The sequence below is a fragment of the Triticum dicoccoides genome, chromosome 7A (assembly GCF_002162155.2).
Source record: "Triticum dicoccoides isolate Atlit2015 ecotype Zavitan chromosome 7A, WEW_v2.0, whole genome shotgun sequence".
NCBI classification, from domain to species: Eukaryota; Viridiplantae; Streptophyta; class Magnoliopsida; order Poales; family Poaceae; genus Triticum; species Triticum dicoccoides.
Window position 1 is genome coordinate 57,782,541 of NC_041392.1, and position 20,679 is coordinate 57,803,219.

Below are 20,679 nucleotides of genomic sequence, written 5' to 3' on the forward strand. Positions count from 1 at the left end.
GGAGGTTGTCTCATCTCCAATGACAAGTAGAACTAGGATAGTTTGATCTATGTATGATCTCTACTATTAAAGGGGGATCGAACTTCAGTATGTTACTTGTCCGGTTACTTGTCCGAGATTTGATCGTCAGTATCTCAATACCTTTTACGTAAATCTCGAACAAGTAAAACTTTTCAGGTACCATTTGGACGTGACTATAAACACATAAAAGGAAATTGCAAACTTTTTGACATTTTAAAAATTATTTTTCGCACGCAGGAGCATGTGCTCCCGAGAGCCAAATTAAATTTTCGAAGAATATTTAGGCATAATTTTGGTCTTATATGATTTTGCTATTTGCCGGCCGGTTATATTTTTGTGTGTGAAGGTTGGTGTTGCTGTGTGTATCTTGACTGAGCAGAGGCCGCATGTGTGCTCATTTTTATTGTATTCATTTGATACTTTATTTTGAGTAATAAAATTCACCCTTTATTAAAAAAGGCACTATGTTGATGGCCGACCCCGGCAAACAAAGGATCTGTACTGAGGCGCTCGCGGAATTGGACAGCCGACGGGTTGGCCGTAAACTGAGAGCGCCCACACACGTCGCCAACAAAATGGAGTGCACGCTGACAGATACTGCTCTCACGGACATGCTCCTACGTGTTATCCTAAACAGGAACACGCTCCCGGCCAACCCCGATGGATCGATCCATGCCTCCTCTTATCCGGTGCAGAGTCCGCCACCCGTGCACCGCCCGCCGGTACCAAAACCACGGTCTGGTATTGCTTGCTTCCCACCGTATCAGGTCGTCTTCTTGCCCGGCCGCACGCTGGTTGCGCGGTTTCCTGCAACCTATAAATTCCGCCGGAGGCCGGAGCACCTCGCCCTGCCCCTCTCATTCTCGTATCATTTCACTGCTAATACTAGCTCACTTCCTTCGGATCTCGCTCGTTCCACCAAGCTACTAGTCCCTCGAAGATGTCGACGGTGACCCGTGCCTACCTCGACCAGAGGCTTGCCGCCGCCAAGCGCTGCTCCAGAGGTAACAACCGACGACCGGTTCCGGCCCAGGACCAGCACTACTCTGCTCCTATATCTCAACCATCCATTGCAGCTCATGTGTCTCCTGAAACTTGATCTTTGATTAACATTCCTGCGTTGATCTGAAACTGCAGAGGCTGCCGTGGCGGGAGCCAAGGCCGCGGCCGTCGCCACCGTCGCTGCCGCAGTCCCCACCGTAAGTAACCGTTCAGTTCTTCAGTTCCAGAGTTCATAGCACATATCTCATGATTGCGTTACCTGTAATTTCAGCTGGCGAGCGTGAGGATGCTGCCGTGGGCGAAGGCACACATCAACCCAACTGGCGAGGCCCTCATCATCTCCACTGTCGCCGGGATGGCCTACTTCATCGTCGCCGACAAGACCATCCTCTCCATGGCAAGGAAGCACTCCTTCGATGAGGCGCCGGACCACCTCAAGAACACCTCCTTCCACTGATTTTAGACTATAATAGACCCATTAGTAGTGCGCAATAAGCTGTGTGCGCCAGCCCGTACGTGTCTGCAGAAAGATAGTGTATAACGTTCAGCACTTACCCGAGATCAGGCGAGGCTTGCAGGCAGTTAGTGGTGTGGGTGCAATTAGCACTTATCTGATCAAGTAATCATCATGTATCCAGCCAGTATTCTTGAATTAGTAATAACTTGCATTTGTACAGATCAGATTCACCTGCCATCACCCATCTTACATTTTCATGTTTGTGGTTATCATTTGTCATGTGGCCAGTGGCAGATCCTGCACAAGACCCAAATAACTCTGCATTCTTCGACCCCTATCCCCCCTGCTTTGCGACGCACACCAGGACCATGCCGCCTCACTTGTTAAATCTTTTGATAAGGTTTAGTAGATGGCGTGGCAAATATGGAAAGTTTTTAAAGGAAAAAGGAAAATAATCCTCAGAGCATACGTGCATTTCAACAAAGGACAGAACGACAATCCATCTTGTGCCTGAAGCAGAGACCAGTACCTCCACTACCACACCGTAGAATAAGGGTTTGCGCAAACGACAAAAAATGTTTCGGGGAATGTTGGTCCGGGTTGAAAGTAGTTCTAAATAGAGCAGTCGCGCGCCAGCGACCCTATATCAGTTTAGAACTCTCTTCCCGTTGGTCATACGTTTGAAGTTCAGGATATGCTCCACCGCCATCTCCAATTCCTCCTGGATGTTGATCATCATCATCAACTCCGTATCTTTGTCTTCCGATTTCGATGAATCGATGAACTCTTTTTGCATGAATTCATCAAGCTCCTATTCTTTATACTCCTCATCTGACGAATCAATCGTTTTGCAAGAATCCCAAAAAAAACTGACCAGACATTATTGAACACATAGAGAGCAAGGTGTATGACGGGAGGAGTGGGATGTACCGCGGCAACGAGTGTTAGAAATAATCTTGAGTTAGTCGCAAGTCTAGGTTGCCGTGTGATTAGTAGTCCGGTTTGGACTACGCTAGTTATTTAGCTATAGGCAAGTGTCCATATTTTGTACGAGGACCAGTACATGATGAAAAGCTAGTTTGCACAGGGAAAAGGACTTGTGTCTAGTAGTAGTCCGCGTAGGTATAGGAGGTCAAGCTTGAGTCGGTTTGCTAGCGGTCGCCTAGGTTATATAGATCGTACCGATTGTATCAACATGGAGAAAACAGAAAATAAAAAGAGGAGAAACAAAGGGCACGACAAGAGCCCTTGGCTATAAAAGTTTTTTGTATGCGCCCCTGTCGTGATTTGATGTGATCGATCCTGTGGGCGAGTTCCAACAATTGGTATCAGAGCAAGGTTTAGGATTTGAAGCCGCGCTTGCCCTGAAGTAGCGACCCGACTAGCGCCTCGGGGCGGGCGATATGGTCGCTGGGTGCTGCAGCGATGAGGAGGATCGGGAGATTGTCTTTCGGCGGAGCGACATGGAGGAAGACGGCGGGATGTCGTTGGCAAGGCAGTGGATGGAGATTGTTGACGGGGGCGGTGGTGCGGTGATGCGGTGCCAGCAAGTCGTCAAGATCGTCATCCGGGAGTTAGAGTCAAGGAGTGGTGCGGGTTAGCATGGTCGTGTCAGTGAGTCGTCGTCATCGTCGTCATGTCCAAGTGCTTGTTTCTGTGAGAAGGCGTTGAAGATGAAGCACATCCAGGTCGTCTATGTGTCTCGACGAGAGGATCAAGTTCAACTATGTGGGGGCGGTAAACCAGTGAAGGTGAGTCTCTTCAATGAGGCAATGTCTCTATATGAGGCTGGAGTGCATGATGTAGTGCACAGGGTGGTGCGATCCACAAGGAGTCGGCATGTATCTCGCTAGGGTGGATGGTCAAGTTCACCGGGTGGGGTGTTCCACAGGATACTAGCGAGATTGGGTAGTCCAAGGCATATTTGAGGTGGTCCGTAAATTCGCCAAGTCGAAATTGAAGGGGAAATTATTGTGAGCAATCAAGATCGTCAATTTGACTTGTCGTGGTGCGAGCGGATGAGTCGACAAGGGATCAATCGTCAACGAGTCAAGATCGGAGAAGCACTGAAGACAAAACTCAAGATTAGGGAGAGATTGTTAGAAATAATCTTGAGTTAGTCGCAAGTCTAGGTTGCCGTGTGATTAGTAGTCCGGTTTGGACTACGCTAGTTATTTAGCTATAGGCAAGTGTCCATATTTTGTACGAGGACTAGTACATGATGAAAAGCTAGTTTGTACAGGGAAAAGGACTTGTGTCTAGTAGTAGTCCGCGTAGGTATAGGAGGTCAAGCTTGAGTCGGTTTGCTAGCGGTCGGCTAGGTTCATGGTCGCAGACGAGGGAGAAAAGAGGAGAGCAAAAGGGCAAGACCGGCTAGGTCGAGGTGGTTTGATGAAATTTGGGGTGCTTCGTGTCTGTCGGATCTGACGTGGCGGACACGTCTGAGCCTCCCCATACCCGTCCTAGATATGATTGGATATGAGCGGTGCCGGTTGATCCGGACGTATATGACCAATATGAGGGAGCCTGCTGGCTTGCTATTTCTTGAGCGGTCAATGACTGAATCGTCCGTCCAGACATACAAAGCCGATATAAAGGGTCCGGTTGTAGATGCTCTAACATTCAACGCTAAGGTCTCCCTTCGCCGAAGTGCACAAAAACAACCACTGAGATGCTAGCAAATTCCCAACTAAAATGAGTATAGCACAAATAAATTTGAATTTGAAAATTTTGAACGGTGTCTAGTTGGTATTTGTCGGTAAACGCGTTTCTCGCCTCCTCTTGGTAATTTTTTTAGGTATTGCCAAATCCTTGGTGAGGATCGAGATTCGTGACGACGGGAGATCTACGGTGGCGGTGCGAGCGGTGAAGGGGAGATTCCCATCGATTGTGTTGTTTTCTTTTTCTTTTTGTCATGTTAGTTGATACTGTGTATGTTTAGACCTATTAATTTTATTTTAATAAAGATGGTTGTGTGGATGATGCAGAGGTCGAGGTCTTCACCCTTTTCGGGAAAAAAATGTATCATGCCAAAAATCGGTGTTACATGTCCGCTGCTTATTGTCGGTGATCTCCCATGAATATATCGTTGTTTAACTATCAATAAACTAGTCCACGCAACTGAATCATTATTTTGGTGTTTAATTTGCCAATTCCCCATGAATCACATATCTTGCTTTGAAAAATGCATATGCGATGTATATATGTTTTTTGGATGAACACAATGACATTGGTGTGGAAGTGACCGCAATTTAGTTTACTGAACTTTTGTTATTAATTAGTGTAAATATTTGTACGGTACCTAATTATTTCAGATCTCACCAACAAATATTCCAAATTTAATATAGAATCAGTTCGTCTAAAATTCTTGGATTTGAACAACATTATTCCAATTATGAATACAAATTAACTTCGGTTTAGGTGTAGGCCAAAAAGAATTAGGGTAAAATCTACTTCAATGACCAGTAAAATTACCAAAGTTTTGTTGTAGTTATTTTCTTTAGTTGGATTGTTGAAGTAGTTGATTAGCGCTAATTGTTTATATTTGCAAGATGAGCTAGTTCCCATAGAAGTTATCCTTTACATGTCTTCCTTTATGATTTCATCCCGAAGGTTTGGACGCACTTCGCCGCGTCGATGGTGGTGTTCGGATTTCAAAAAGATAATTTTATTTTTACATGTGAGAATTATGATGTAGTGTTTTTTTAATACAGTGTTTTAGTGGGGTTTCTTGGCGGTGTTATCAAGTGTCCTCTATATCTAAATATAAAATGTCTTATATTTTTATACAAAAGAAGTATATCTAATCAATCAATACTTATTTGGGGAAGTTTTTTTGTTGTGTTGATAGCCGCATTTATTATATTGATGTTACAGTGTCACATGTTGGCGCTTCTTTTTTAGATGGCGAGAGCGTGCACAACACAGGACAAATGTGTTTTTACAGGCTGGTTGCTGCCGATTAATTTAAGTAATCATCGGCCTAGTCAAAATCATGAATCAAATTCAAAATTTAATACCCAACCGAATAAGAGAGCTTAGTTGAGAAATAGTTGACCTACTCAAAATTATAAATCAAATTCAAATTTGAACACTTCAATTCAATAGGAGGGCTTTAAAACTAGGAAGCATAGTTGTCTCATAATGTAATGTTGGAAATATGAGCAATTTACCAAATGATTTTATTAGCAGAAATATTAGATAAAGCATGACTAATATAACAGTGACAAAACAAGCCATGCGATTTGACAAAGAGAAGGTAAACAACATCTTCATATATGGACTATAACTGAACACGTTTAGAGCAGCCAGTATAGCAAGTTGCATATATGAAATAGAGTCTAACATATGTAGGGCAAATACTAGAACAAGAAACTGCAGCAGGACCTCTAACAGAAAAGAGAATAACACGTACGGGACAGTAGCAGCAGAAGCGCTGGACTTGGGGTCGATGTCCTCGCCTGCGATGTCGTCGAGGAGGTCGTGGACGTCGGGGAAGAAGTCGTCGTCGGGGAAGTAGTCATCGGAGTCCGTGATGAAGAAGCCAGTAGTTGCGCGGAGCGCTCCCCAAAAACCTTATCACCCTTCCCCCGTACAGGACTCAATAGGTGCGGTTTCGGAGGCCTACTGTCCCGACTTGCGGTGCACGCCGCAAGATGGGACGGAGAAGAACGTAGTAGCAGCGCAGTGGTCGGAACTTTGTGGCGAGAGAAAGAGGAGCTTCTGTTGTGTCTCTCTAGAGAGGAGCGACCTCTTTTATATAGGCACAGGAGAAGGATGCGAAGAGGCTGCGGCGGGCGGTGAAGCAACGAAGGGAGACGAAGCGAACAGGCAGCGACCGAAGAGGCGCGCCGTTCGAATTCAGTGTCCACTACAGAAAACGTTTCAACTCCCACATGACCTTTCGTATACCTGTCGTGCGTGGCAAAAATTTAGACATCGGCTCGGCTCATTCCCGCAACCCGTAACCCGCAACCCGCAACCCGCGGCGCGTCGTGACGAGGCGTGGCGTGGCGAAGCGGGCGGCGGAGGAGGAGCGCGCGTGGATGTCCCTCTTGTTCTCATGCTCATACATGTGGAGAAAGAACCTCCCTTATAAACAGGTCCAACTCCATCTAAACTAGCAATGTGGGACTAAACTTTTGTTCCACCTCTTGCCTTGCACAAATGGGCTGCGTGGGCCTCTAAGATTTATTAGGAATTTCTGAAACTGCTATTGGGCTAGGCCCAAAATAGACAAAATTCCAGCAATCCCCCACCAGATCACAGAGGCACACAAAAATTTGTCTTTGGTTCGAAAACACTGTTTTATATACCGATACTGGAGTGGAGACTGTTAAGTTGAACTTCCATCTAGAACTCTATGCTACACTAATAAGCAACTTGAACAGTGGACTGGGCCTTGAACTGCAAGTTTTCTGCGAATCTAGCTTCACATAAAGCCTTGACAGATACGTGGCTACCGTGGGTCTTCCCCGCGGGTGGAGCTTATGCGTCATACTCCGTGACCTTTCATGAGTTTACTAGAGAGAACCCTACTCTCATAGATTGCGACGTTTGACAATCAGACTCATATAGGTGTGTTCTTCAAAAGATGTTCTACAGGATAACATCTCTGCTTTAATGAGCCACTTAGAACACATTAAGATATATATCAACCTGCCATGCAGATTAGGAGAGTATTGCATCTTCATGGAGTGGTATTGTGAATAGTAAGGAGACTCTCCTCTCAGTTGACCAACAGCTTGTCTTCCACATCTAATTCACGGGATCTCCGATCACAAAGAATAGGTTCCCACTGTGAACAACTCATATTGTGGGTCTCATACCCATCTCCCTCGATGCATTATCTATCACATTACGTGATAGACCCTTATTAAAAGGATCTGCCAGATTTTTAGACGTTTGGATATAATGCAATGCAATAACTCTGGAGTTTTTCATTTTCCTGACAGACTTTAACCTTCTCTGAACGTGTCTTGATGACTTCATGTTATCCTTTGAGCTGCTCACTTTCGTGATCACAGTTTGATTGTCAGTTTTCATAAGGACACCTGGTACAGGTTTCTCAACAACCGGCAAGTCATTCAAGAGCCGGCGAAGCCAATCTGCTTCAACCATAGTTGTATCTAGTGCTGTGAGTTCTGCTTCCATTATTAACCTCGTTAAGATGGTCTGCTTGCAAGACTTTCAAGAAACAGCGCCACCTCCATGAGTGAATACATAACCACTCGTGGCCTTTATCTCACCAGCATCTGAGATCCAGTTTGAGTCATTATACCCTTCAAGCACCTTTGGATGCCCGGTGTAGTGAATTTCATAATTTGAAGTGCCTTTCAAATAGCGCAAAACTCTCTCTAGAGCTTTGCAATGCACATCTCCTGGTTTTGAGACAAACCGACTCAGTTTGCTAACAGCAAAAGAGATGTCAGGCCTTGTAGCACTTGCTAAGTACATAAGCGAGCCAATAATCTGAGAATATTTCAATTGATCTCTAGCAATTCTTCGATTCTTTCGAAGCAACACACTAGCATCATATGGTGTTGGAGAGGGCTTACTGTCACTATAGCCAAAGCGACTCAAGATCTTTTCCACATAGTGAGATTGAAGCAATGTAATCCCACCATCATCGTCTCTCAACAACTTGATGTTTAGAATGACATCAGCCACTCCTAAATCCTTCATCTCAAAACAATGAGATAGGAAATCCTTGACCTCCTTAATAACATTCAGATTTGTTCCGAAAATCAGTATGTCATCAACATACAAGCAAAGGATAACTCCCTCGCCCCCACCATGGCGATAGTACACACATTTGTCAGCTCCGTTTACAACAAAGTCTGCAGCTATTAAAGTTCTTTCAAACTTCTCATGCCACTGTTTGGGTGCTTGCTTAAGTCCGTACAAAGACTTCAGCAACTTGCACACTTTCCCTTCCTGACCATCTAGTACAAACCCATCTGGTTGTTCCATATAAATTTCCTCATCCAACTCTCCATTTAGGAAAGCAGTCTTAACATCCATTTGATGAACGAGAAGACCATGAGTGGCAGCTAGTGAAAGTAGAACTCGAATAGTGGTCAGTCGAGCCACAGGTGAGTAAGTATCAAAGAAGTCTTCACCTTCCTTTTGGGTATAACCCTTAGCCACAAGTCGAGTCTTGTACTTTTCAGTAGTACCATCAGGCCTAAGCTTCTTCTTGAATACCCATTTGCATCCTATAGGTTTGCACCCATAAGGACGATCGGTTATCTCCCAGGTTTCATTCGCCAAGATGGAATCCATCTCGCTACGAATCACTTCCTTCCAGTAGTCAGCATCTTTAGATGCATGGGCCTCTGAAATATAACTAGGAGCGTCATCTATGAGATACACCAGAAAATCATCACCAAAGGACTTTGCGGTCCTCTGTCTCTTTCTCCTAGTAGGAACTTCATTGGTCTCCTCCACAGGACTTTCAAAGTGTTCTAACGAAATGGAAGCTCTGGTAATTGTAACTGGTTCCTGATTTGATGAACTAGGCATCTCCTGATTAGATGAGGTAGCCATATCCTTCATGGGAAAGATATCTTCAAAGAAAGTCGCATCATTCGACTCCATGATCGTACCGACATGCATGTCAGGTACCTCAGATTTTACAACCAAGAATATATAGCCAATGCTATGAAAAGCATATCCCAGGAAAACACAATCCATAGTCTTTGGTCCAACCTTCCGCTTCTTTGAAATTGGAGCATTGACTTTCGCCAAACAACCCCATGTTCGCAGATAAGGGAGTTTTGACCCTTTCTTCTTCCATTCCTCGAATGGAGTTATCTCTTTGTTCTTTGTGGGGACTCGGTTCAGGATATGACATGCTATCAATATCGCCTCCCCCCACCATGCCTTGGAAAGACCCGATGTGTCTAAAATGGCGTTAACCAAATCAGTTAGAGTATGGTTCTTTCTTTCGGCCACCCCATTTGACTGAGGTGAGTAGGCAGGCGTTCTCTCATGGATTATACCATGTTCAACACAAAAAGCATCAAACTCATTGGAAAAATACTCTCCACCACGGTCGGACCTAAGCCTCTTGATTTTTCGATCAAGTTGGTTTTCCACTTCAGCTTTATAGATCTTGAAAAAGTTCAAAGCCTCATCCTTATATTTCAGAAGATACACACGGCAGTATCTAGTGGAGTCATCAATTAACGTCATGAAATATTTATTTCCACCTCTTGTCAACACACCATTCATTTCACATAGATCTGAATGTATGAGCTCTAGTGGTGCAAGATTTCTTATTTCCGCAGTCGTGTGAGACTTACGAGGTTGCTTAGCTTGCATACACACTTGACACTTAGATCCCTTGACGGTTGTGAAACTAGGGGTTAAGTTCAACTTCGCTAGTCGCGACATGCAACCAAAGTTAACATGACAAATACGTGAATGCCACACATTGGATTCACTATTGTTAAAAATATGATTAACAACTTTATTGCAAACGTCTTATAAGGATAAACAAAACAAGACTCCTGACTCATAGCCTTTACCAACAAAGGTTCCATACTTGGATATTACAAATTTATTCGACTCAAAGACAAGCTTGTAGTCATCTTGACACAGAAGAGATCCGCTAACAAGATTTTTATTGACGGAGGGGACATAATGCATGTTCTTCAGCCGCACGATCTTCCCCGAAGTAAACTTCAGATCGACCATGCCAACACCTCGAATAGAAGCACTTAAACCGTTGCCCATCAGCACGGTTGAAGTCCCTGCGGTCTGATAAGATGTAAACATGCAAATATCACCGCATACATGCACATTAGCACCTGTGTCAATCAACCAGTCAGGAGAATGACATACCGAAAGAATAGTGGGAAATATACCATACCCAACATCCTTCATGTCAGTGGCTCCAATGACAACATTAGCGGTCTTGCCGCCTTTCCCAGGATGAGGCTTGTCATAGAGATTAGGGCAACTAGGAGCCCAATGATCAGGATCCCCACACACATGACAAGCACCTTTCTTCTTGCCATTCTTCTTCTTGAAGTTCGTGTGTTGCACAGCCTTGTTCTTTCCAACAAACTTTGCTTTTCCATCAAACTTGCCCTTGTTCTTGAACTTGTGGGACTGGAAGTTCTGCTTCTATACCACATTGGCACTAGATCCTCCCTCAATACCTCGAGCACGTGTGTCCTTTGCTCTCGCCTTTTCTTCCACATCAAGAGTGCCAATGAGATCCAGGACGGAAAACTCCTGCCTCTTAATCTTCAGCAAGGTAGCAAAGTTCCTCCATGAAGGAGGAAGCTTAGTGATGATACCTCCGACAACAAACTTGTCCGGTAGCATACAATTGAAGTGCTCAAGTTCTCTAGCAAATGACTGTATCTAATGAGCTTGCTCAACCACGGAGCACTCTTCAGTCATCATGTAATCATAGAATTGCTCCATGATGTACAGCTCAGTGCCAGCATCCGAGACCCCAAACTTGGCCTCGAGTGCGTCCCACATATGTTTTCCATTATCAATTGACGCATAAGCATCAACTATGTTCTCACCAAGAACACTCAAGAGAGCAGCCTTAAACAGAGTATCCATTTTCTGAAAGGCTTGTGACTGTTGAGCATCAAGCTCCCCTTCAGGTTTGCCGAGAGTGGCGTCATAGCAACTCATGGTTTGAAACCATAAGACTGCTCTCATGCGCCACCTCTTATAGGAGATACCCTCAAACATAGGAGGTCTCATGGAAGAAGCAAAACCACTTGGGGTAAATTGCCTATAATAAGGTTTTTGGATTGTTGGAAATATGAGCAATTTACCAAATGATTTTATTAGCAGAAATATTAGATAAAGCATGACTAATATAACAGTGACAAAACAAACAAAGCGATTTGACAAAGAGAAGGTAAACAACATCTTCATATATGGACTGTAACTTAACACATTTAGAGCAGCCAGTATAGCAAGTTGCATATATGAAATAGAGTCTAACATATGTAGGGCAAATACTAGAACAAGAAACTGCAGCAAGACCTCTAACAGAAAGGAGAATAACACGTACGTGACAGTAGCAGCAGAAGCGCTGGACTTGGGGTCGGTGTCCTCGCCTGCCATGTCGTCGAGGAGGTCGTGGACGTCGGGGAAGAAGTCGTTGTCGGGGAAGTAGTCGTCGGAGTCTGTGATGAAGAAGCCAGTAGTCGCGCGGAGCGCTCCCCAAAAACCTTATCACCCTTCTCCCATACAGGACTCAAAAGGTGCGGTTTTGGAGGCCTACTGTCCCGACCTGCGGTGCATGCCGCAAGCCGGGATGGAGAAGAACGTAGTAGCAGCGCAGTGGTCGGAACTTTGTGGCGAGAGGAAGAGGAGCTTCTGTTGTGTCTCTCTGGAGAGGAGCGAGCTCTCTTATACAGGCACAGGAGAAGGACGCGAAGAGGCTGTGGCGGGCGATGAAGCAACAAAGGGAGACGAAGCGAACACGCAGCGACCGAAGAGGCGCGCCGTTCGAATTCAGTGTACCCGTCATGCGTGGCAAAAATTTAGACATCGGCTCAGCTCATTCCCGCAACCTGCGGCGCGGCGCGGCGCGTCGGGCGAGGCAAGGCGTGGCGAGGCGGGCGGCGGAGGAGGAGCGCGCGTGGATGTCCCTCTTGTTCTCATGCTCATACATGTGGGGAAAGAACCTCCCTTATAAACAGGTCCAACTCCATCTAAACTAGCAATGTGGGACTAAGCTTTTGTTCCACCTCTTGCCTTGCACAAATGGGCTGCGTGGGCCTCCAGGATTTATTAGGAATTTCTGAAACTGCTATTGGGCTAGGCCCAAAATAGACAAAATTCCAACAATCCCCCAGCAGATCCCAGAGGCACACAAAAATTTGCCTTTGGTTCCAAAATACTGTTTTATATACCGGTACTGCAGTGGAGACTGTTAAGTTGAACTTCCATCTAGAACTCTATGCTACACTAGTAAGCAACTTGAACAGTGGACTGGGCCTTGAACTGCAAGTTTTCTGCGAATCTAGCTTCACATAAAGCCTTGACCGATACGTGGCTACCGTGGGTCTTCCCCGCGGGTGGAGCTTATGCGTCATACCCCGTGACCTTTCATGAGTTTACTAGAGAGAACCCTACTCTCATAGATTGTGACGTTTGACAATCAGACTCATATAGGTGTGTTCTTCAAAAGATGTTCTGCAGGATAACATCTTTACTTTAATGAGCCACTTAGAACACATTAAGATATATATCAACCTGCATGCAGATTAGGAGAGTATTGCATCTTCATGGAGTGGTATTGTGAATAGTAAGGATACTCTCCTCTCAGTTAACCAACAGCTTGTCTTCCACATCTAATTCACGGGATCTCCGATCACAAAGAATAGGTTACTACTGTGGACAACTCATATTGTGGGTCTCATACCCATCTCCCTCGATGCATTATCTATCACATTACGTGATAGACCCTTAGTAAAAGGATCTGTCAGATTTTTAGACGTTTGGATATAATCCAATGCAATAACTCCGAAGTTTTTCAATTTCCTGACAGACTTAAACCTTCTCTGAACGTGTCTTGACGACTTCATGTTATCCTTTGAGCTGCTCACTTTCGTGATCACAGTTTGATTGTCGCCATTCATAAGGACACCCGGTACAGGTTTCTCAATAACCGGCAAGTCATTCAAGAGCCGGCGAAGCCAATCTGCTTCAACCGTAGCTGTATCTAGTGCTGTGAGTTCTGCTTCCATTGTTGACCTCGTTAAGATGGTCTGCTTGCAAGACTTCCAAGAAACAGCACCACCTCCATGAGTGAATACATAACCACTCGTGGCCTTTATCTCATCAGCATCTGAGATCCAGTTTGAGTCACTATACACTTCAAGCACCTTTGGATGCCCGGTGTAGGGAATTCCATAATTTGTAGTGCCTTTCAAATAGCGCAAAACTCTCTCTAGAGCTTTCCAATGCACATCTCCTGGTTTTGAGACAAACCGACTCAGTTTGCTAACAGCAAAAGAGATGTCAGGCCTTGTAGCACTTGCTAAATACATAAGCGAGCCAATAATCTGAGAATATTTCAATTAATCTCTAGCAATTCTTCAATTCTTTCGAAGCAACACACTAGCACTAGTAGAAAAGGGGGCTTTGGTCCAGGCCGGGTAAGCCCATTAGTCCCGGTTCAGTCCAGAACCGGGACCAATGGGTGCATTTATCCCGGTTCGTGCGGCTAAGGCATTAGTCCCGGTTCACCTGGGCCCTTTAGTTCCGGTTCGTGCCACGAACCGGGACTAAGGGGTGCGATGCCCATTGGTCCCGGTTGGTGGCACCAACCGGTACTAAAGGTTAGACCTTTAGTCCCGGTTGGTGCCACCAACCGGGACTAATGGGCTTTGAGGCATTAGTAGCGGTTCATGGCACGAACCGGTACTAAAGGTCCCATTTTCAAACTCCCCCCCGGTGGACCGCCTTTTCAGTTTTAGAAAAAACAAAAGAAAATGATGGAAATGTCAATAAAAATAAAATAAAATAAGTTTCCCATGTGATATGTGGTCTAGTTGTTGGGAAAATTTACAAATATGAATTTCGACTTTATTTACAAAATCTCTCTGGAATTTGTAAAATGGGCATAACTTTTGCATATGAACTCGGATTAAAAAGTTTTTTATATGAAAAATCATCTACTCGAAAAGTTACATCCGATGGAGACGGCCTATGGCCTGTTTGCAAATTTGTAGAATCCTCAAATTCCAAAAGGAAAAAAAGTTATGCTCAAATTTCAGTTTTTTTAAAACTTTAGTAAATCTGGTCAAACTATGGTCGAACTACTTATTCAAGAAGTATTAGTGTTACTAAATAATTATTCAAGAATATTAGTGTTATTAAATAATTATTTCACCTTTTTGAGTTTTGGTCAAATCTGGTCAAACTATGGTCAAACTGTGGTCAAACAATGGTCAAACTACTTATTCAAGAAATATTAGTGTTACTAAAAAATTATTGTTTTTTAGAACAATAGTTTTAAACTCAAACAGTGAAATATGTGACTTCATGCTCAAGCTAAATTCCTGAGGGTTAATAGGATTGACATCTTACTATTGTCAGGAAAACAACAAGTGCAGACTTGGAAACGAGGGAGAATAGAACCCGAAAGTTAAGCGTGCTCAGGCTGGAGTAGTGAGAGGATGGGTGACCGTTCGGGAAGTTAGATGATTTGGAATGATGAGGGGTGATTAGAGATTAGAGGTTAAAATAATTCAGAAATTTGGAAATAAAAAAAATTCAAAAAAAAATTTCAAAAAAAATTCAGAAAATTTCCTTTAGTATCGGTTGGTGTTACCAACCGGGACTAAAGGTGGACCGGCCACGTGGAGGGCCTTTAGTCCCGGTTCTGGATTGAACCGGGACTAAAGGGTCAGGGCATTAGTACCGACCCTTTAGTCCCGGTTCCAGAACCGGGACTAAAGGCCCTTTTTCTACCAGTGTAGCATCATATGGTGTTGGAGAGGGCTTACTGTCACTGTAGCCAAAGCGACTCAAGATCTTTTCCATATAGTGATATTGAAGCAATGTAATCCCACCATCATCGTCTCTCAACAACTTAATGTTTAGAATGACATCAGCCACTCCTAAATCCTTCATCTCAAAAAAATGAGATAGGGAATCCTTGACCTCCTTAATAACATTCAGATTTGTTCCGAAAATCAGTATGTCATCAACATACAAGCAAAGGATAACTCCCTCGCCCCCACCATGGCGATAGTACACACATTTGTCAGCTTCGTTTACAACAAAGCCTCCAGCTGTTAAAGTTCTTTCAAACTTCTCATGCCACTGTTTGGGTGCTTTCTTAAGTCCGTACAAAGACTTCAGCAACTTGCACACTTTCCCTTCCTGACCATCTATTACAAACCCATCTGGTTGTTCCATATAAATTTCCTCGTCCAACGCTCCATTTAGGAAAGCAGTCTTAACATCCATTTGATGAACGAGAAGACCATGCGAGGCAGCTAGTGAAAGTAGAACTCGAATAGTGGTTAGTCGAGCCACAGGTGAGTAAGTATCAAAGAAGTCTTCACCTTCCTTTTGGGTATAACCCTTAGCCACGACCCGAGCCTTGTACTTTTCAATAGTACCATCAGGCCTAAACTTCTTCTTGAATACCCATTTGCATCCTATAGGTTTGCACCCATAAGGACGATCAGTTATCTTCTAGGTTTCATTCGCCAAGATGGAATCCATCTCGCTATGAATCACTTCCTTCCAGTAGTCAGCATCTTCAGATGCACAGGCCTCTGAAATAGAACTGGGAGTGTCATCTATGAGATACACAAGAAAATCATCACCAAAGGACTTTGCGGTCCTCTGTCTCTTGCTCCTAGTAGGAACTTCATTGTTCTCCTCCACAGGACTTTCAATGTGTTCTATCGAAATGGCAGGTTTTGTAATTGTAACTGGTTCCTGATTCGATGAACTAGGCATCTTCTGATTAGATGTGGTAGCCATATCCTTCATGGGAAAGATATCTTCAAAGAAAGTCGCATCATTCGACTCCACGATCATACCGACATGCATGTCAGGCACCTCAGATTTTACAACCAAGAATCTATAGCCAATGTTATGAAAAGCATATCCCAGGAAAACACAATCCACAGTCTCTGGGTCCAAGCTTCCGCTTCTTTGAAATTGGAGCATTGAATTTCGCCAAACAACCCCATGTTCGCAGATAAGAGAGTTTTGACCTTTTCTTCTCCCATTCCTCGAATGGAGTTATCTCTTTGTTCTTTGTGGGGACTCGGTTCAGGACATGACATGCTGTCAATATCGCCTCCCCCCACCATGCCTTGGAAAGACCCGATGTGTCTAACATGGCGTTAACCAAATCAGTTAGAGTACAATACTTTTTTTGGCCACCCCATTTGACTGAGGTGAGTAGGGAGGCGTCGCGTCCTCTCATGGATTATACCATGTTCCGCACAAAAAGCATCAAACTCATTGGAAAAATACTCTCCACCACGGTAGGACCTAAACCTCTTGATTTTTCAATCAAGTTGGTTTTCCACTTCAGCTTTATAGATCTTGAAAAAATTCAAAGCCTCATCCTTCGATTTCAGAAGATACACACGACAGTATCTAGTGGAGTCATCAATTAACGTCATAAAATATTTCTTTCCACCTTTTGTCAACACACCATTCATTTCACATAGATCTGAATGTATGAGCTCTAGTGCTGCAAGATTTCTTATTTTCGCAGTCGTGTGAGACTTACGAGGTTGCTTAGCTTGCACACACACTTGACACTTATATCCCTTAACGGTGGTGAAACTAGGGATTAAGTTCAACTTCGCTAGTCGCGACATGCAACCAAAGTTGACATGACAAAGACGTGAATGCCACATATTGGATTCACTATTGTTGCAAATATGATTAACAACTTTATTGCAAACGTCTGATAAGGATAAACGAAACAAGCCTCCTGACTCATAGCCTTTACCAACAAAGGTTCCATACTTAGATATTACAAATTTATTCGACTCAAAGACAAGCTTGTAGCCATCTCTACACAGAAGAGATCCGTTAACAAGATTTTTATTGGCGGAGGGGACATAATGCACGTTCTTCAGCCGCACGATCTTCCCCAAAGTAAACTTCAGATCGACCGTGCCAACACCACGAACAGAAGCACTTGAACCGTTGCCCATCAGCACGGTTGAAGTCCCTGCGGTCTGATAAGACGAAAACATGGAAATATCACCGCATACATGCACATTAGCACCTGTGTCAATCAACCAGTCAGGAGAATGACATACTAAAAGAATAGTGGGAAATATACCATACCTAACATCCTTCATGTCAGTGTCTCCAATGGCAACATTAGCGGTCTTGCCGCCTTTCCCAGGATGACGCTTGTCATAGCGATTAGCGCAACTAGGAGCCCAATGATCAGGATCCCCACACACATGATAAGCACCTTTCTTCTTGCCATTCTTCTTCTTGAAGTTCGTGTGTTGCACAACCTTGTTTTTTCCATCAAAATTTGCTTTTCCATCAAACTTGCCCTTGTTCTTGAACTTGTGGGGCTGGAAGTTCTACTTCTGTACCATATTGGCACTAGATCCTGCCTCAATACCTCGAGCACATGTGTCCTTTGCTCTCGCCTTTTCTTCCACATCAAGAGTGCCAATGAGATCCGGGATGGAAAACTTCTGCCTCTTATGCTTCAGCAAGGTAGCAAAGTTCCTCCATGAAGGAGGAAGCTTAGTGATGATACCTTCGGCAACAAACTTGTCCGGTAGCATACAGCTGAAGTGCTCAAGTTCTCTAGCAAATGACTGTATCTCATGAGCTTGCTCAATCACGGAGCGCTCTTCAGTCATCATGTAACCATAGAATTGCTCCATGATGTACAGCTCAGTGCCAGCATCCGAGACCCCAAACTTGGCCTCGAGTGCGTCCCACATATCTTTTCCATTATCAATTGACGCATAAGCATCAACTATGTTCTCACCAAGAACACTCAAGAGAGCAACCTTAAATAGAGTATCCATTTTCTGAAAGGCTTGTGACTGTTGAGCATCAAGCTCCCCTTCAGGTTTGCCGAGAGTGGCGTCATAGCAACTCATGGTTTGAAACCATAAGACTACTCTCACGCGCCACCTTTTATAGTGGATACCCTCAAACATAGGAGGTCTCATGGAAGAAGCAAAACCACTTGGGGTAAATTGCCTATAATAAGGTTATTGGATTGTTGAAAATATGCGCAATTTACCAAATGATTTTATTAGCAAAAATATTAGATAAAGCATGACTAATATAACAGTGACAAAACAAGCCATGCGATTTGACAAAGAGAAGGTAAACAACATCTTCATATATGGACTGTAACTGAACACATTTAGAGCAGCCAGTATAGCAAATTGCATATATGAAATAGAGTCTAACATATGTAGGGAAAATACTAGAAGAAGAAACTGCAGCTGGACCTCTAACAGAAAGGAGAATAACACGTACGGACAGTAGCAGCAGAAGCGCTGGACTTGGGGTCGGTGTCCTCGCCTGCCATGTTGTCGAGGAGGTCGTGGACGTCGGGGAAGAAGTCGTCGTCGGGGAAGTAGTCGTCGGAGTCCGTGATGAAGAAGCCAGTAGTCGCGCGGAGCGCTCCCCAAAAACGGAGGCCTACTGTCCCGACCTGCGGTGCACGCCGCAAGACGGGATGGAGAAGAACGTAGTAGCAGCGCAGTGGTCGGAACTTTTTGGCGAGAGGAAGAGGAGCTTCTGTTGTGTCTCTCTGGAGAGGAGCGACCTCTCTTATATAGGCACAGGAGAAGGACGCGAAGAGGCTGCGGCGGGGACATCGGCTCGGCTCAATCCCGCAACCCGCGGCACGTCGTGGCGAGGCGTGGCGAGGCGCGCGGCGGAGAAGGAGCGCGCGTGGATGTCCCTCTTGTTCTCATGCTCATACATGTGGGGAAAGAACCTCCCTTATAAACATGTCCAACTCCCTCTAAACTAGAAATGTGGGACTAAATTTTTGTTCCACCTCTTGCCTTGCACAAATGGGCTGCGTGGCCCTCTAGGATTTATTAGGAATTTCTGAAACTGCTATTAAGTTAGGTCCAAAATAGACAAAATTCCAGCATGTAAGACCTTTTTTGACACTACTAATAAAAAAACCTTTAGATTATTTGAATAAGCGATCAACTTTATATTACCTCACAAAAAGGCTAGCACGTACACAGGGGAACGATACCAGCCAAAAAAAGGATTAGCAGCGAACCGCTGTCGGAATTGGATTGTCCGGAGACTATAAATCCGGCCGGAGCACCCAGCTCTGTCCCATCTCATCTCACACACCGCTACTCCTCATCTTCCCTCACACACTTCACACACTTCACTGCTTTCGCGGTGTTCTCGTGCCACCAACCTCCCTCGCCAAGATGTCGACGGTGACCCACGCCTACCTCGACCAGAGGCTCGCCGCCGCCAAGCGCTGCTCCAGAGGTAGCCAAAACAATATGATGCATGGCCCGTCGGTTCACCACGCCGGCGATGCTCTTGCCGCTCTGTTCTTAGTGCATTGTACTAGCTTTCTGTACTGTCTGTGCTGAAACTTAGTCGTCATTAACATCCCTCTGTTCATTCCGAACTGCAGAGGGTGCCATGGCCGGAGCCAAGGCCGCGGCCGTCGCCACCGTCGCTGCCGCAGTGCCCACCATAAGTACTTCATTAGAAGCAACCATTCACTCTGCACGGCAAGTAGAGAATACCGTCTGATGTCGTCCGTGCGATTTGTCTGCAGCTGGCGAGCGTGAGGATGCTTCCGTGGGCGAGGGCGCACCTGAACCCAACCGGGCAGGCGCTCATCATCTCCACCGTCGCCGGGATGGCCTACTTCATCGTCGCGGACAAGACCATCCTGTCCATGGCCAGGAAGCACTCCTTCAAGGACGCGCCGGACCACCTTAAAAACACCTCCTTCAACTAATTAGCCTATAATAGATCCATTAGTAGTACTGTAATGTTCAGGCAGCACTTACGTGGTATCAGGCGAGGCTTGCAGACAGCCAGTGGTGTAGTAGTGCGCTTCTCTGCGCGCAAGAACTTATCTGATGAAGTGATCTTGAATTAATAATGACTAGCATTTGTACAACTCGGCTTCACCTGCCATCACCCATCTTACATTTTCTTTTTGGTGATTATCGTCTGAAATGTGGCGTCAGGATGATGCTACCCCACTTTGTTAATAAATCTTTTGCGGACCGGGCTGCGGGAGGCAGGTGGCTCTGTAGGGTGGCCCCAGTAATCTTTCATTTCAAATGTTGTGTACTGCTATTTTGAACATTTGTGATGATAAATGTGAGTTTAAATCGCCACTTTTCATATACAATAGTAACCTACATTTAGTATTTTCTTTGACTTTTTAGTTGAAAAACACCTCCGTTTCTAAATATAAGCCCTTTTAGAGATTTTAATACGAACTATGTTTGGATGTACTATATGGACATATTTTAGAGTGTAAATTCATTCATTTTGCTTTATATGTAGTCAGTATTGAAACCTCCAAAAGGGCTTATATTTAGGAACGGATGGAGTAATAATAAGTAAAAGTTTTCAAAAGGTTAAAATTTGACACGGTGTCCTAATATTGGTACATGAACTTGTCATGGAAATCTCACACGATTTCTCAAAAATTGGAAAAATCATTTGACTAGAAATAA

At 44.5% G+C, this 20,679-nt stretch overlaps 1 protein-coding gene and 1 long non-coding RNA gene across 2 annotated transcripts; both read left to right on the plus strand.

The window, feature by feature from the left end:
- The first annotated feature begins 762 nt into the window (after nt 1–762).
- Nucleotides 763–1,704, plus strand: LOC119331656 (early nodulin-93-like). Its single transcript, XM_037604815.1, has 3 exons — nt 763–1,025; nt 1,159–1,220; nt 1,295–1,704. Exons 1-3 carry the CDS (start codon nt 962–964, stop codon nt 1,478–1,480), a joined length of 312 nt encoding a protein of 103 aa, XP_037460712.1. The 5' UTR covers nt 763–961; the 3' UTR covers nt 1,481–1,704.
- A 17,676-nt stretch (nt 1,705–19,380) lies between these two features.
- LOC119334220 lies at nt 19,381–19,832 on the plus strand. Its single transcript, XR_005161247.1, has 3 exons — nt 19,381–19,462; nt 19,614–19,679; nt 19,761–19,832. It is a non-coding gene; the product is annotated as an uncharacterized LOC119334220 (long non-coding RNA).
- Nucleotides 19,833–20,679: the final 847 nt, after the last annotated feature.